Below are 15000 nucleotides of genomic sequence, written 5' to 3'. Positions count from 1 at the left end.
CGCAGTGGCAGAATACCTGAGCACCGTGACCGACCCAAAACAAAGAAAAATCGTAACTAGGTACAGACTCATTGAGCACAGTCTTGCGATCGAGAAAGGCCGTCATAGGCAGACCTGTATCTCGAGAGAAGACAGACTATGCACCCACTGCACACAAAATGAAGTGGAAACCGAGCTACACTTCCTAACCATCTGCCCATTGTACCAAGACATCAGAGACACATACTTCCCACAGATTATAACCACACACGGAGATTTTTAAAACATGACCGATGACAAAAAACTCCCATATCTTCTGGGCGAAGTACAACAATGTGCAAACACAGCAGCAAGATTTGTGAGTTGATGTGATAGGAGAAGGATATCAAACGAAACACAACCACCCTAAAGACTAATCATTGTGTATATTCCTGCACTATACCTGCATCCTGTGATCTTGGTACATAGAAATTGATCTATTTGAAGATTCTGACTTTCAAATCAGTATGTATTGTATTTGTATTGTGCTTTCGGCTATAATAATAAAGCCCTTTTAATTTAATTGAAATTGAGTATATTGATGTTACAACAGACATGGCACACACACACACACACACACACACACACACACACACACACACACACACACACACACACACACACACACACACACACCCTCACACACGTTTTTGTTTGTTGTTATGTCTTTGTCTCCTGCCCCCCTTCCCCAAAAGGAACAGGGTCAGGGCAAAATACAAATGGTATTTTGTTTTTGTCTGTTTTGTTTTGTTACTCCCCAATGTCCCCATGTCCCCATTCCCCAAAAGGACCACAACGGAAACATGCCTAACGGCTTTCTTGTGTCTGTATGTCCGTGCACAGACGCACGCACACACGTGCAGGCGCGCACATGTAATTGTCATCACCAGTTTGTCAGGTTAAGCTGTGCTACACATGGTGTAACTTGGAAAATTAGTTTTGGGGTAAGTTCTACTAAGCTTTTTTATATGCTATACACGCGTGTGTACACACACACACACGCGTGTGTACACACACACACACACACACACACACACACACACACACACACACACACACACACACACACACACACACACACACACACACACACACACACAGAGTGTTGCGAGGCGTAGGATGAGAGCATGTTGGAGCTAATGTGAGGAGACAAGCAGCATGGAGAGAGGATTAGTGGATGATGAATAGGCGCTACAGGGACGGTGTCGAACAGAGAGGGGGGGCAGCCATGCCCATGACACCCATATACACTGTACTGTATGTACCACGCACATACATTGTGTGTTTGTGTGTGTGTATATACGGTATATACAGAGAGGGCCTCCACCACTATGGGTGGAGGCCCCCCAAACCTTGCTCAATTGCTGTTTCACCTTGGAAGAAGAAAAGAAAAACGGGAGAAAAAGAGAACAGAGCTCTGTTCGTTGTCGGCCATTAATCATTTCACAAATATGAAGCTTCGCCGTATATCCGCCGTTCAACGATTACACCATTCACACGGGAGCGGCAGTTATGTCATTACATATTACGCCGTTGGACTCCGGCAGAAACCACTTATCATCATAATTCAACCTTTTTACACAAATGAATGCCCAATGTAGTCCTCATATGGTTATGGCTGTGTTAGAACGACAGTCTGAGGTCCGTCGTCCGCCCTACTTCCGTGCACCCTGCTCGTCCTCAGCCTGAGCTGAGGGCCTCACCCTGAGGGCGAGAAGCGACCTCGCCCTCAGGGTGTCTTACTGGTATACTAGAACTATAGAGGGTATGCGGAAGTTCATATAACCGGAAGTTATGCAGGAACACCTACTGAGTGGCCAATCCACCTCCATTTTACCAATCCATACATCCAAACAGAATTAAAACAACATTAAAGCATTAAACAACGTTAAACTCACTACTTTTCCACTTGATTTGCCACTCGATTTGCAATTAACAATTTAGGCATTTAGCAGACGCTCTTAATCCAGAGTGACTTACGAGCAAAACATGGCAATACATCAAATACATAAACATAGTCATCATGAATCATACCATATGTAAGCTAGGAACCTAACAGTGGAATATCTATATAATGAAATGTGTATACACCAGGGGTCCTCAACTAGAAATGCTGCAGGTCCACAAATATTTTTTGAATAAGGCCATGGTCCAGTCTCATGCGCGCGCAAATACAATTGCGGGTCCCGGGACACGTGGGCCCCACAGGGTGGGGCTGCCCCCCTCGCCCCCCACCCCTAGAAACAGCTATGCCTGTTTAGTACAGTCAAACCAAGCTTATACAAATCGGGTTCCATCCAACCAACCAATACTGTGGTGCAGACTATGAAAATATATTTTTTCACTCCAAAAATCCAATTTTGTTCACACATCCAACTGAATGTGTGAACATGTCACTGCGACCTCAGCTATTAGCTAGTAAGTAGTGAGCCAGACAGCGCAACATTGTCATCATGACATTCCGGCCCATAATACACAGGCACACACAATCACTCGGTCCACATTCAGAGCGTTAAAGGAGAATTCCATACTAAAAGGCTTTCTTACCTTTCTTTGTAGTCGTTACGTCCCCACCAAAGAGGTCCAGGTGTTATTTTGTACAAAAGCTCCTTATTGGCTATTTCCCCTACCATAAGCCCTAAATGAATTGCATTGAATTGAATGGGAATTGAATGGGGCTATGGGGTGTTGTGCTAATTCGCTTATTTCCATTGCTCAAAATTATAATTTCTTTGTATATATCCTCTCTTCATAATGTAAATAATAACCCAAGCGGCACACTTTACTACTTCTTTCGATGGAAATAAGCGAACTAGCATAACACCCCATAGCCCCATTCAATTCACATTCAATGCAATGCAATTCATTGAGGGCTTATGGTAGGGAAAATAGCCAATAAGGAGTTTTTGCACAAAAAACACCTGGACCTCTTTGGTGGGGACGTAACGACTACAAAGAAAGGTAAGAAAGCATTCTAGCATGGAATTCTCCTTTAAGTGCATTGCTCGGCATTGAGCGGAGAATTCAACTTGCGGTCACGCGGTGACTCTTTATTCTATAATTTCTCCAGGGTCTGCAGAGAGGTGCGCCGCGGTCCGGTCATGGACCGCGGTCCGCCTGTTGAGGACCACTGGTATACACTATAGAGTGCTATATATATCTACATAAAATGCTATCTATATTGCATAAGTTGAGCCTTTGCATACGCCTGTAAGGTCGTCGAGGCTTTGCCACGCACTTTATGCATGTGCATAGCGCATACCCTCTATACTAGTTGGGGCCGGTCCACGGCCCTTACAGTTACTGTACAGTACGTCGTATACAGACGCGGAAAATAGAAAAACCATTCTAGCAAATCTGCAGTATGGCCGGCATTGGCGGGAGACAGAGAGGCAGAGGTGAGCTTCCCTATACCTTCCAAAACATAAACAGTATGATAAATGGTGCGTGGCCAAGGCTGAGCAGAACACCAAGGACACTGTCCACCTCGGCCACAGTCTGTACATACAGTACTGCTGTACTACAGTAAGCCATGCTTATACAGTACACTGCATATCAAAAGCCATTCCGACCATTAGACTGATGAACAAGCGCAGAGCCCCGTTTCACACATATTTAATGTACTTGCTAAATAGTTACTGTATATCGATTTCAAATCATTGAATGGCATCGTATGCTATCGCCATGATGAATCAAGTCCATGTATCGCATCGTCAACCATGTATTTGTGATACGTAATCTTTACGCCCCTACTACTTTGTGTAAAATATGCATTATACTCCACTGCTGCTATGATGTCATTCTATATCTATAGTGCTACATATATCCGCTCTGTTGTCTGTAAGTGCACAAGATATTGTGATAGGGCTAGAGGCTAGAAGAGATGATGTCATATGGTAGTGGAGGCTATAGAAGGGATGATGTCATATGGTAGTGGAGGCTAGAAAGGATGATGTCATATGGTAGTGGAGGCTAGAAGACATGATGTCATATGGTAGAGGAGGCTATAGAAGGGGTGATGTCATATGGTAGAGGAGGCTATAGAAGGGGTGATGTCATATGGTAGTGGAGGCTAGAAGGGATGATGTCATATGGTAGTGGAGGCTAGAAGGGATGATGTCATATGGTAGAGGAGGCTATAGAAGGGGTGATGTCATATGGTAGAGGAGGCTATAGAAGGGGTGATGTCATATGGTAGTGGAGGCTAGAAGACATGATGTCATATGGTAGAGGAGGCTATAGAAGGGGTGATGTCATATGGTAGAGGAGGCTATAGAAGGGGTGATGTCATATGGTAGAGGAGGCTATAGAAGGGATGATGTCATATGGTAGAGGAGGCTATAGAAGGGGTGATGTCATATGGTAGAGGAGGCTATAGAAGGGGTGATGTCATATGGTAGAGGAGGCTATAGAAGGGGTGATGTCATATGGTAGAGGAGGCTATAGAAGGGGTGATGTCATATGGTAGAGGAGGCTATAGAAGGGGTGGTGTCATATGGTAGAGGAGGCTATAGAAGGGGTGATGTCATATGGTAGAGGAGGCTGTAGAAGGGGTGATGTCATTGGTAGAGGAGGCTAGAAGGGATGATGTCATATGGTAGAGGAGGCTATAGAAGGGGTGATGTCATTGGTAGAGGAGGCTATAGAAGGGGTGATGTCATATGGTAGAGGAGGCTATAGAAGGGGTGATGTCATATGGTAGAGGAGGCTGGAAGGGATGATGTCATATGGTAGAGGAGGCTATAGAAGGGGTGATGTCATATGGTAGAGGAGGCTATAGAAGGGGTGATGTCATATGGTAGTGGAGGCTAGAAGGGGTGATGTCATATGGTAGTAGAGGCTAGGAGGGATGATGTCATGTGGTGTTTATAAACGTTCTGACCTGTAATAATGCCATTCTTGTCTTTAGGCTCCGTCCAGCTGACTCTGAGTGACGTGTCCAGGATCTCAGTGAAACTCAGGTGGCTCACAGGACCGGGAGCTGAAAAACACGCACGCACAGACGCGCACACACACACACACACACACACACACACACACACACACACACACACGCGCGAGCGCAGCAGTTAAACTTTACGACTGTAAACACGTTCAGTGTTTTTCCACAGTCCATACATTTTGTCATGCAGGTGGACAGTACAGTACATGTGATATGTTGGATCTGTGCACAAGGGAAATTATTCTCCAACAGGCACGCACACACACACACACACACACACACACGTCGCACGCACGCACAATTATTTGTATAGAATTGAGTCTACAGGCTGAACCTTCACATACCACTCCCTAATCACATCTGCATTGACAAGACACACCCGCGCTCGCGCGCACACACACACACACACACACACACACACACACACACACACACACGCCTGTCATTTCTCATTGCATTCATGCCTCCTTTACTCTTCTCCCTAGAGCGATTAAGCCATTCATCTGAGACATTCAATAAAAGACGTGTGCATGTACACACACACACACACACACACACACACACACACACACACACACACACACACACACACACACACACACACACACACACACACGCATGCACACGCATGCACACACAGACAGATATTGATTGGGTGAGTGTGGCAGGGTTAATGGTGGGTGTAATTCTTGCTTGATGATAGCTTTGCGCATGTCTCTCTCTGTGTGTGTGTGTGTGTGTGTGTGTGTGTGTGTGTGTGTGTGTGTGTGTGTACATGTGCGAGCATGCGCATGCCTTCTAACACCTCTATTCCACAGGATAATTACGAGTTGGTAATGATTGCTTGTCTGCCTTAGGCTGTTGTGTTCATTTGATGGTACGAGGACAAGTGTGTACACACATGTCTGGTGCAGAACCCATTATGTTTGTCCACGGAACAGTAGCCTATAAATATGTCTGTAAACACGTAAATCACTGTCCTTCGGCTTTTATATATATATATATATATATATATATATAGAGAGAGAGAGAGAGAGAGAGAGAGAGAGAGAGAGAGAGAGAGAGAGAGAGAGAGAGAGAGAGAGAGAGAGAGAGAGAGAGAGAGAGAGAGAGAGAGAGAGAGAGATAGAGATAGAGATAGAGATAGAGATAGAGATAGAGAGAGAGAGAGAGAGAGAGAATCGACTGTAAGAAGAAAAATAGAGAGAGCTATAAAAGTGGAAATTAGTTTCTTTATTGGTACAGAGAAACTGTGGTAGAAAAAGTTTAAAAAAAAATACTTAACGGATCAATTCCACAATGTAGAAATAATAAATAAAATAAAACGTATTTGTATCAAAATATACTTAAAGTACCAAAAGTAGGCCTACTCATTATGCAAAATGCCCCATTTCGTACAGGTATACGTTTCCTGTACGAAAGTGAGCTGTTTTGTAATGTTTTGTAATAAAATAATCTACACAGTAAATAGTATTGACATTTTCAAGTATGAAAGAAACTTAAAGATGGAGTGCCACAATTTTCCAGTTTTCCATGTGTCTATGAGGTGACAGTACTTGATCATTAGACACCCTGAAGTCGTTTTTATGTGCAATGGTGTATTAACTTTGTATTTAGGGTTTCTTATGGAGGCCGAACCCTTGACAGTCAAACGGGCCAATGAAATAAACAGTAATATAGTGACATCACACTATTAGCCCCTCCCCTAACACCTCCCCCTTTATCATACAACTACAGCTGTGGGTGTGGCTTCAGTTCAGGTGGATCACCACCCATCACCACCCACCAGGCAAACCAGGCATACTTAATGAACTGGTGGGCGTGTCCACATAAAAGCATGATTTAAAAAAATACTGTACACTTTTTGGAAAAAGTTCTTCCTCCTTATATTATAATAATACCTGATGATCATGTTTTAGGGTGGAAAAAAATCGTGGCACTCCATCTTTAAAACTAACTAAAACAGAAGGGAGGAATATGAGTTTGGCGTGTAGGAGTCGGTGGGACTGCATGGCAGTGAGGGCTGGATACGCCACGTGAAAAGACGTCCGTTGCGATGTGAGAACGCGAACAACGACAGCCTCGTTGCCATGGAAACGGGATCCATGGCACTATGTAACTTTGGTCAACTGTCGGCAGTGGTGCGCTAAGACACAACTTATAAATAGCCGATCTACAAGCTCTTACAACGTTGTGAGCTTGTACATCGGCTATACACTGTGCTTCCCTGCAGCGCATTGCGGGTGGTTGCGTATATATCAATTGAATTGATTAATTAATGCAGCCGGATAACGTACATAACATTGCACACTCGGATTGGGGTGACAAAAAAGCTCATCCGCAGGTCTCTACTACTATACTATACATCTGTCAATAAAGCCCCAAAAAGTATTTAAAAAATAACAGAGAGATGTGTTTGTGTGAGCGGTGACCACCACGATGTGATGTCATGTTGTCGTTTTCGGTGGTCACTTTATCACCTAAAACTGGAGTATGACTATAGGACTTAATGAAATCAATCAGCGTGCCGGGGTGCCATTGCCTTTCAGAGCACGGTCTCCTCTGCTGTTGGTGTGTGAATGTGTCTGTGAATGTAAAGCGCTTCGGATGAATACGGAGAGAGACGGAGAGATATGGAGCTGATTGATGCACTGACACATCACAGATCACAGGATAACGCAGTCAATTCACCATTCATCAGCCTTCTGATTGGTCCCTGACTGACTAACCAACCAACCAGCAGGCCTTTGTTTTCCGCCCTGGTTCCGCCTTGTTGTTTATGTTGAATTTGGCCATATACATCATTTTTGGAAAATACTAAAAACAAACCCGGTCACCATGCTGTTCCTTTTTTTACTGACACCAAGTTTTAAATAAGAATTGAATGCACATAATATCAATACGAAGCAACTGAAAAACACCTTATTTCAATGGTAGTGGATGGAGAGAAACGAAACAGCAATCAATGGGTGCGAAGAGGGGCACAGCCATGGGCGGGACTTGACGAAGGGTGAATTGTTCTCTGTGGTGTATTCCTATGTTAATCGCCCATCACCAGTGTGTGTGTGTGTGTGTGTGTGTGTGTGTGTGTGTGTGTGTGTGTGTGTGCTTGTGTGTGCGTGCGTGCGTGTACGTACTGTCCTCGTGAGTCTGCAGCAGGGCGGGGGTGCTCTGGGGGCCGTCGCCAGGTGTGGTGAAGCAGAGGGCGGAGCCAAAGTACCAGGTGAACTTCCTCAGTCCACTGACCATCCCCGTGTGGCGAGCGCCAGGGTAGTCCGGGGTGATGGTCACTACGGTGACGTCCTCGGGAAACCGCTCCGGCCACAGCCGCAACTGACCAGGGGGGGGAGATCAGAGAGAGGTGCTGAGGTGAGGCGTAATCCTCTACGCCGCCGTCGACATTAAAGGCTCATACATAGTCTGGATTTACGGTGGTGGGGTGACCACCGAACTACAACATGACGTCACGAGCCGTGGTGAAGAGCAAACCACCGCCACCGCTCCAGCCCTTCTCTCTGTTTTTACTCACCACCGCTCAACGTTATTTCAGCTCCGGTGGTCAGCTCACCACCGGAGCGGTGGTCACCTCACCACCGAAAATCCAGACTATGGCCTTCAGAAGAGGCTGTTTGTGGCGCTCACTCACAGCGGCGGCATGCTACCCACATGCTACTCAAAACAAAACAAACGCCTCGCGGTGCCTCAGGCAGCTTCAGTATACGTTGTGCAAGTTCATTATGTTGATTCAATAAGGCCGGCCGTGGGCTATTAACCAGAAAGTCATTATTTTGGACAGCCTTTTCTCAAACTGAAGGATTTGCGCTATAGGCTGGTATACGTATAGGCATTTTGATAAATCTTTTCAAAATAGGCCGCCACCCATTGTCATAAATGTTTCATATCGCCAAGAAGATAAATCACATTACAGCATTGTCAAAACAATATGCCCACTTTCTCCAACTATATTCTGCATTTCAGTATAGGCTATGCAATTATGTATGCAACTAGTTGAAGAGAAGTCCAGCAAACAAATAGTCATACTACTTAACATAACATTATCATATCATAAATGCAAGCCAGTGGCTCGTTATTTGTTCAAAGAAAACAAAGAAAGTATTCAGAGAAAAGGCAAATATTCAGGAGACTATACAGGTGAAAATTGAAAAACAGAAATAGAAAAACAAACACAGAAAACCCCCCCTAATGAAAGATCCATCTGTCTCTGGCATGGTCTTTTATGTTTATATTCAGCTCCACGTCAGTTCACTTTGCATTATTGCTTTAGCCCCCCAAAACAACTCATTGTAAACCATGCACTCACATATTCATAGAGATAAGCCACAGGCAACGCTGTGAAGTCGTTTCCATACTGTTCAATCTCACCCTGATGATAACGGGGCAGAATGTGAACTTTTCATGAGAGTTCAGAAGGCTTTAATGAACAGTGCATGTTGACACGTCTTCTCTGACATTTGGGAGATAATATCCTACTCAAGTAGAGGTACTGTTAATTTACTTATATATATCACACACACACACACGCACGCACGCACGCACGCACGCACGCACGCACGCACGCACGCACGCACGCACGCACGCACGCACGCACGCACGCACGCACGCACGCACGCTATACCTGCTTACTTTGTGATAGTGGGTTGATCTCACCTCTAATCATTGTAATGCTAGTCACTTGGTTCTTCAGTGGGTTATGTTACTTCATGTACATTTAAGTACAGTATCTTAACATTTACAGCACATATATGGCACTGTATTGTACGTTTACAGCTTTGGTATAGAAATATAGACAAAGCTTCATTTACCACTATGGGGAAAGGCCAAATCGAAGCTCTCTGGTAATTAAATAAACAGATTTGTTGACATTTGTATGTTAATAGCGATGTTTATGTATGAATAAATACAAAATGGTGTGAAGAGGACACACATTTCCCATGGCTGCGTGGAGACATGTGAAACCCAGCCAGGCCTGTGTATCTTCAACAAACATGAATAATGGTAATGGGGAAGTCGAATTAAATAACGATGCGATGGGTATCAGCGTTTTGGTCACACTCAGAAGTCTACATGTTGAAAGACATTTGCATGGGAACCGCTTGCATTTAAAGTGTCGAGGCTTTTAGTAGCTCTGCCATGGGAACCAGATGAATCCATGGGCTCATCTTTGATCTGCTTTGGCAGATACGTCTGGCCCCACTCCCACTCAGACAGACGTCCAGTCAACCGAGCCGGGCTTCAGTGGGGCCAATCAGACACGTTGATCTATAATACCGGGCGGGTTTGGACACGATGACTGACATACTGTATGTCCAGGTCCATCGAAGCTCAACGGACCAGGCTCACAGAACTCAGGTAAACCGTCAAACTATAGAATGCACTGACTATTCTGTCTGGTAACTATAGCTATAGCGATGAGATGATGATCCAACATGAATCTAGAGTTACTGCATTGCCGAATTCCTGTCACAATGTCTTCAGAAGCACAATACAATGTGTAAAATGTGTTTGTGAATTGGTCATCTTGGTGATGCCAGGCTAGTACATAGCTGGCTTCAAGCATGACGATAAAAAAAAAGAATGGGGAACTGAACCAGTATAACCAATTTTGACCTGACAGTTTTCTGAAAAAGCTATGTTTCTATGTCAGTCTTTCTTACATTTTTCAGAAATAGCAGACCTACAAGCTACAAGCTCCGCTACGGCACTACTCCACTTTTGATATTTCCACTCCAATGTTACAGTATGTCCATGTGCATAATGTCAGCATCTTTGAAGTTTGTCGGCTATTCAAATGTCACAACTGTAACGCCTCGTTACCGAACTGGGAAAAGTAACTATAGGTACGGTAGGTCGTTATACCACAAAAAAGTAGTTAGTCAGCGTCAAAGCGGAAGAGTTCCTCAGCGCATGCAGGCCTTGTCTGTGTGCTTTCCTCCCTGCATTGAGGAGGATAATACCGAGCTAATTCACTGTATTGTGTGTAATCACTGATCTGTGGGGGGATGAGATGAGATGAGGCTTTGCTTCATATCATCGCTTAATTAATATTATTATCTACTGGCCTCTACCCAGCACAACACACGCATTCACGCGCGCATGCGTGCACACACACAGGCACACACACACGAACATCTGTTAACATGGAAGAGTATGAGTGCACTGGATGGATTTATTTATTCTTGCGACTTGTTTACAGGTGCAGAAGAGTAACACTTTCATTCATGAGCCTGATTGTTGTCTGGGTTAAGTAGCTATTTAGCAATCTACTCAGTGGAGGATTGCACCACCCACCCACGCCGTCAGGCCTCGGTGCTAGCTCAGCCACTAGTTATATTTCTTAAGTGAACTTACATGATGTAGAATAGACATTCGTAGCACCTTGATATAACAATGCTTTGAATGGGCCCCGCTGCCACGGCTTGCAAAGTGAGACCAAGTAAAGGTCTCTGTCGTAGAACTGTTGTAACGCTGTGTGATCGTGATCATCTGACATGCAGGCCGGGTCCCTGGAGTCACAGGTATAGTTCCGCGCCTGGATCTACTACCAGTGGCTCTGAGGCTATATGAAGCCACATCTGAAACAGTCTGTGTTTGGCATGGCTATAAGATCTAAGTCATCTTACTATAAAGGCAGAGTTTCTATAGAGGCTTTTTTCCCCCCCGGTTGAAAATGCCAGGGCGCCCGGGAGGAGCGCCGCTTCAAGTCTTACATCCATATAGTCTGAAAGGACAATCTTAAATCTTCACACAAAAGATATAACATAGCTGAATGAGAGCAGGACCAATTCATAACATCCTCTAAATATATCAATTTAGATATATTACTGTATATTGAACCATCTTTGAAAGGACCACACTGGAAATAAGCCTTCTGTCTTTTCAATGATTATCCTTTCGACTATTATTGTATACACGTGTATAACACATCCCCGTTTTTAACGAATTCCATTATATAATTGTCACATAAAAAAAAGGCTTTTAAACGTTTTTCACCAGAAGATTGCTTTGGCCTTTCCTTTGTTGCACGCAAATCAATAAAGCTTTGACTAGGAGCTCTGTAAGCTTTCAAAGTGCCTCCAGTGGATGTGCTAGTTCTATCTTATTTTATGAGATCTTTGATAAACCTGACACAAAGACTGTCATATTATGAAGTCCCCGATGCAGGATCAAAGTTCTCACTTTGAGAACAAATGTGCTACAATACAGTGTAGCTGTTACTAAAATACTAAATGATACGGATGCTTTTCCGGATTGAACTGGTGGTATCCAGTGATGGCAAAAAAGGTAGCCTACTCACATTTTGTACTTAAGTAAAAGTATCAATACTGCATAGCATAAATACTCACACTTAGGTAAAAGTCCGGAATTCAAGTACCAAAAGTTTTTTTTCAAATGCATAAATTGTAGACAAATCTTTCATTTTCAAAAGGCCGGGCGGTGGTTAGTGGTTACTGAATGTTTTGTAATAATAATCAAAATCTAATAAGTAACTATAGTAACTAAAGTTTTCAAATAAGTGTATTGGAGTAAAAGTACAATAAATTGCCTCTGAGATGTTTTGGAGCGGAAGTCAAAGTTACTTGGGAATACTCCAGTAAAGTAAAAAATAAGTACCTCAAACTTGTACTTCAGTACAGTACTTGAGTAAATGTACTTCATTACTTTACACCACTGGTTAACCGCCTTAGATAATAGAGGCATTGTTGTGCCTTCCTCAGCACCTGGTCGGTGTGTACAGTACGTACAGTACATGACATTATACATCCTCGACCGTGTAAAACCAGGTAAACCTACCTTGTATCCCTGGTTGATGCCGTTGATGAACTGCTGTGGGGGAGGGTTCCATGTATACCGGATGGTGGTGGAGTTGATCGCTACGACCTCCACCTCCTGAGGGGGCGCTGTTGGAACTACACACACACACACACACACACACACACACACACACACACACACACACACACACACACACACACACACACACACACACACACTATTTAGACATTGGGCCCTAATTAAACCATCTATGGCACAAGTTATGAACCGCATTCGGGCATATCCAACTCCACTCATGTGGATTAAAATGTTTAGTCTTTTTTTTGTTGTCCTCCTACTACCTAGAAGAGTCAGGTGCAACTGGCCTCCACAGATCGTGTGTGTGTGTGACTGTGTGACTGTGTGTGTGCGTGTGCGTGCGTGTGCGAGTGTGTGCACGTGCGCATGACTGTGTGACTGTGCGTGCGTACGTGCGTGCGCATTCTATGGTGATTATAGTCTAAAGGGGTTTATGCTAATGCTGGCGAGGCAATGAGCAATAACGCACTGCGGCATTATGGGAATGCCCTTTACATCTTCCACTGGAGTCAAAGAGGGCACGCACAAATGTCTTGTTGAAATGTGCTACAGTGTGCACATGAACGTGCTTTGCCTTGTACAGTACAGATATGTACGACAGAGAGAAAGACAAACCTCTGTAGCATACGTACGTCTAGACATACTGATATCAATATTCAAGGTTTTCATATTGATATTAATGTCTAGACGTACCGTATGTGCATCAAATATTGATATCAGTAAATGTAGACGTATGTACGCTACACAGACAGACAGACAGACAGACAGACAGACAGACAGACAGACAGACAGACAGACAGACAGACAGACAATCTAAGTGATGTTAAAGATGTTCCGCCACCTGCTGTGCAGACTACTTCTGAGACCTGACGCTGCCCCCTGCACTGCTCTGTGTGTGTGTGTGTGTGTGTGTGTGTGTGTGTGTGTGTGTGTGTGTGTGTGTGTGTGCGTGTGCGAGGGGGTGGGGTCAGAGGATGGGAGATCAGGAATCGTATCCCTGAGACTAACACAGAGTTTATCCTTATTCTCACAGGGTAGAGGAGAGGAGAGGAGAGGAGAGGAGAGGAGAGGAGAGGAGAGGAGAGGAGAGGAGAGGAGAGGAGAGGAGAGGAGAGGAGAGGAGAGGAGAGGAGAGGAGAGGAGAGGAGAGGAGAGGAGAGAAGAGAAGAGAAGAGAAGAGAAGAGAAGAGAAGAGAAGAGAAGAGAAGAGAAGAGAAGAGAAGAGAAGAGAAGAGAAGAGAAGAGAAGAGAAGAGAAGAGAAGAGAAGAGAAGAGAAGAGAAGAGAAGAGAAGAGAAGAGAAGAGAAGAGAAGAGAAGAGAATGTCAGATTCATGCAGCCTTTTTCTTTAAACCACATTGGAATAATTAACAAGCCTGACTCCCTTTTCCAAGTCCAAAACCTGTCACAAAGTCTTCTAATAACGACTGTGTGAGTTAATTGAGAGCGCGTGTGCGTGCGAGTGTGCATAGTACTGTATGTGTGCAGTTGAGACCATCTTTGATAATTATAATAATAATATCAAAGTAAAGGCCTGTTAAAAAAAAGCCGGCAATCCATTAAGTATACTTCTTAAGATATGATGTCAGAAGTGTCAGATGGTAGCTGCGCCTATTAGTGTTACAGTATGCTTTTGAATAAAAATAAAAATAATTGGATTGAGAATCGAGTTGAATCGAATCGTGACACCAAGAATCGGAATCGAATCGAATTGTGGGACACCCAAAGATTCACAGCCTATTGATCAACCTCTTGTACCCAATAAGCTAAACCTTGCAAGGAGGTCTCCATTGTCGGCAGGAGGGAGGTTCCATCTGCACCACCGCAGTCATTTATGCCAATCGATGTGTTGTCACTGTTACTTGAGGGTGGCATATATAATGATGCTCTCAGAATCCTGCTGAGGCTCCCGAGGCGGACACGTGCCAGTCGTCTGTTTGTAAACAGTGGTGTTCCTCCTACTCTCTGGATGCTGTTCTTATAGGAATCTAATGTACAGTTTTATGATGAGGTTGAATGACTCAAAAAACGAAATCATATAATGACTACTTTGGCCCCATGCCCAAGAAGAGCAGCATCAGGTACTCCTCCTGCTTCTGGAAACACTGGAGAGAGTGTCTGTATGTTGTTTTTTGTGTTTTTGTTGCTGTTTTTTGTTTTAAAGTGGTG

General features: G+C 44.1%; 1 protein-coding gene across 1 annotated transcript in view; it reads right to left on the bottom strand.

The window, feature by feature from the left end:
• LOC310858326 (protein sidekick-1-like) overlaps positions 1 to 15000 on the bottom strand; it is a gene marked incomplete at its 3' end in the record, with an annotated part of 358338 nt that overhangs the window by 62526 nt on the left and 280812 nt on the right. The window contains exons 18-20 of the mRNA XM_083764434.1: positions 12773 to 12888; positions 8098 to 8293; positions 4901 to 4999 (exon numbers count right to left, since the gene is read on the bottom strand). Of these exons, the coding sequence (XP_083620560.1) occupies positions 4901 to 4999; positions 8098 to 8293; positions 12773 to 12888 (411 nt within the window). The remainder of the gene's footprint in view (positions 1 to 4900; positions 5000 to 8097; positions 8294 to 12772; positions 12889 to 15000) is intronic.

This window comes from Protomyctophum parallelum, assembly GCF_964188405.1.
Source record: "Protomyctophum parallelum genome assembly, chromosome: 5".
Taxonomy (NCBI): domain Eukaryota; kingdom Metazoa; phylum Chordata; class Actinopteri; order Myctophiformes; family Myctophidae; genus Protomyctophum; species Protomyctophum parallelum.
This window is presented reverse-complemented; position numbering and strand designations above follow the sequence as displayed.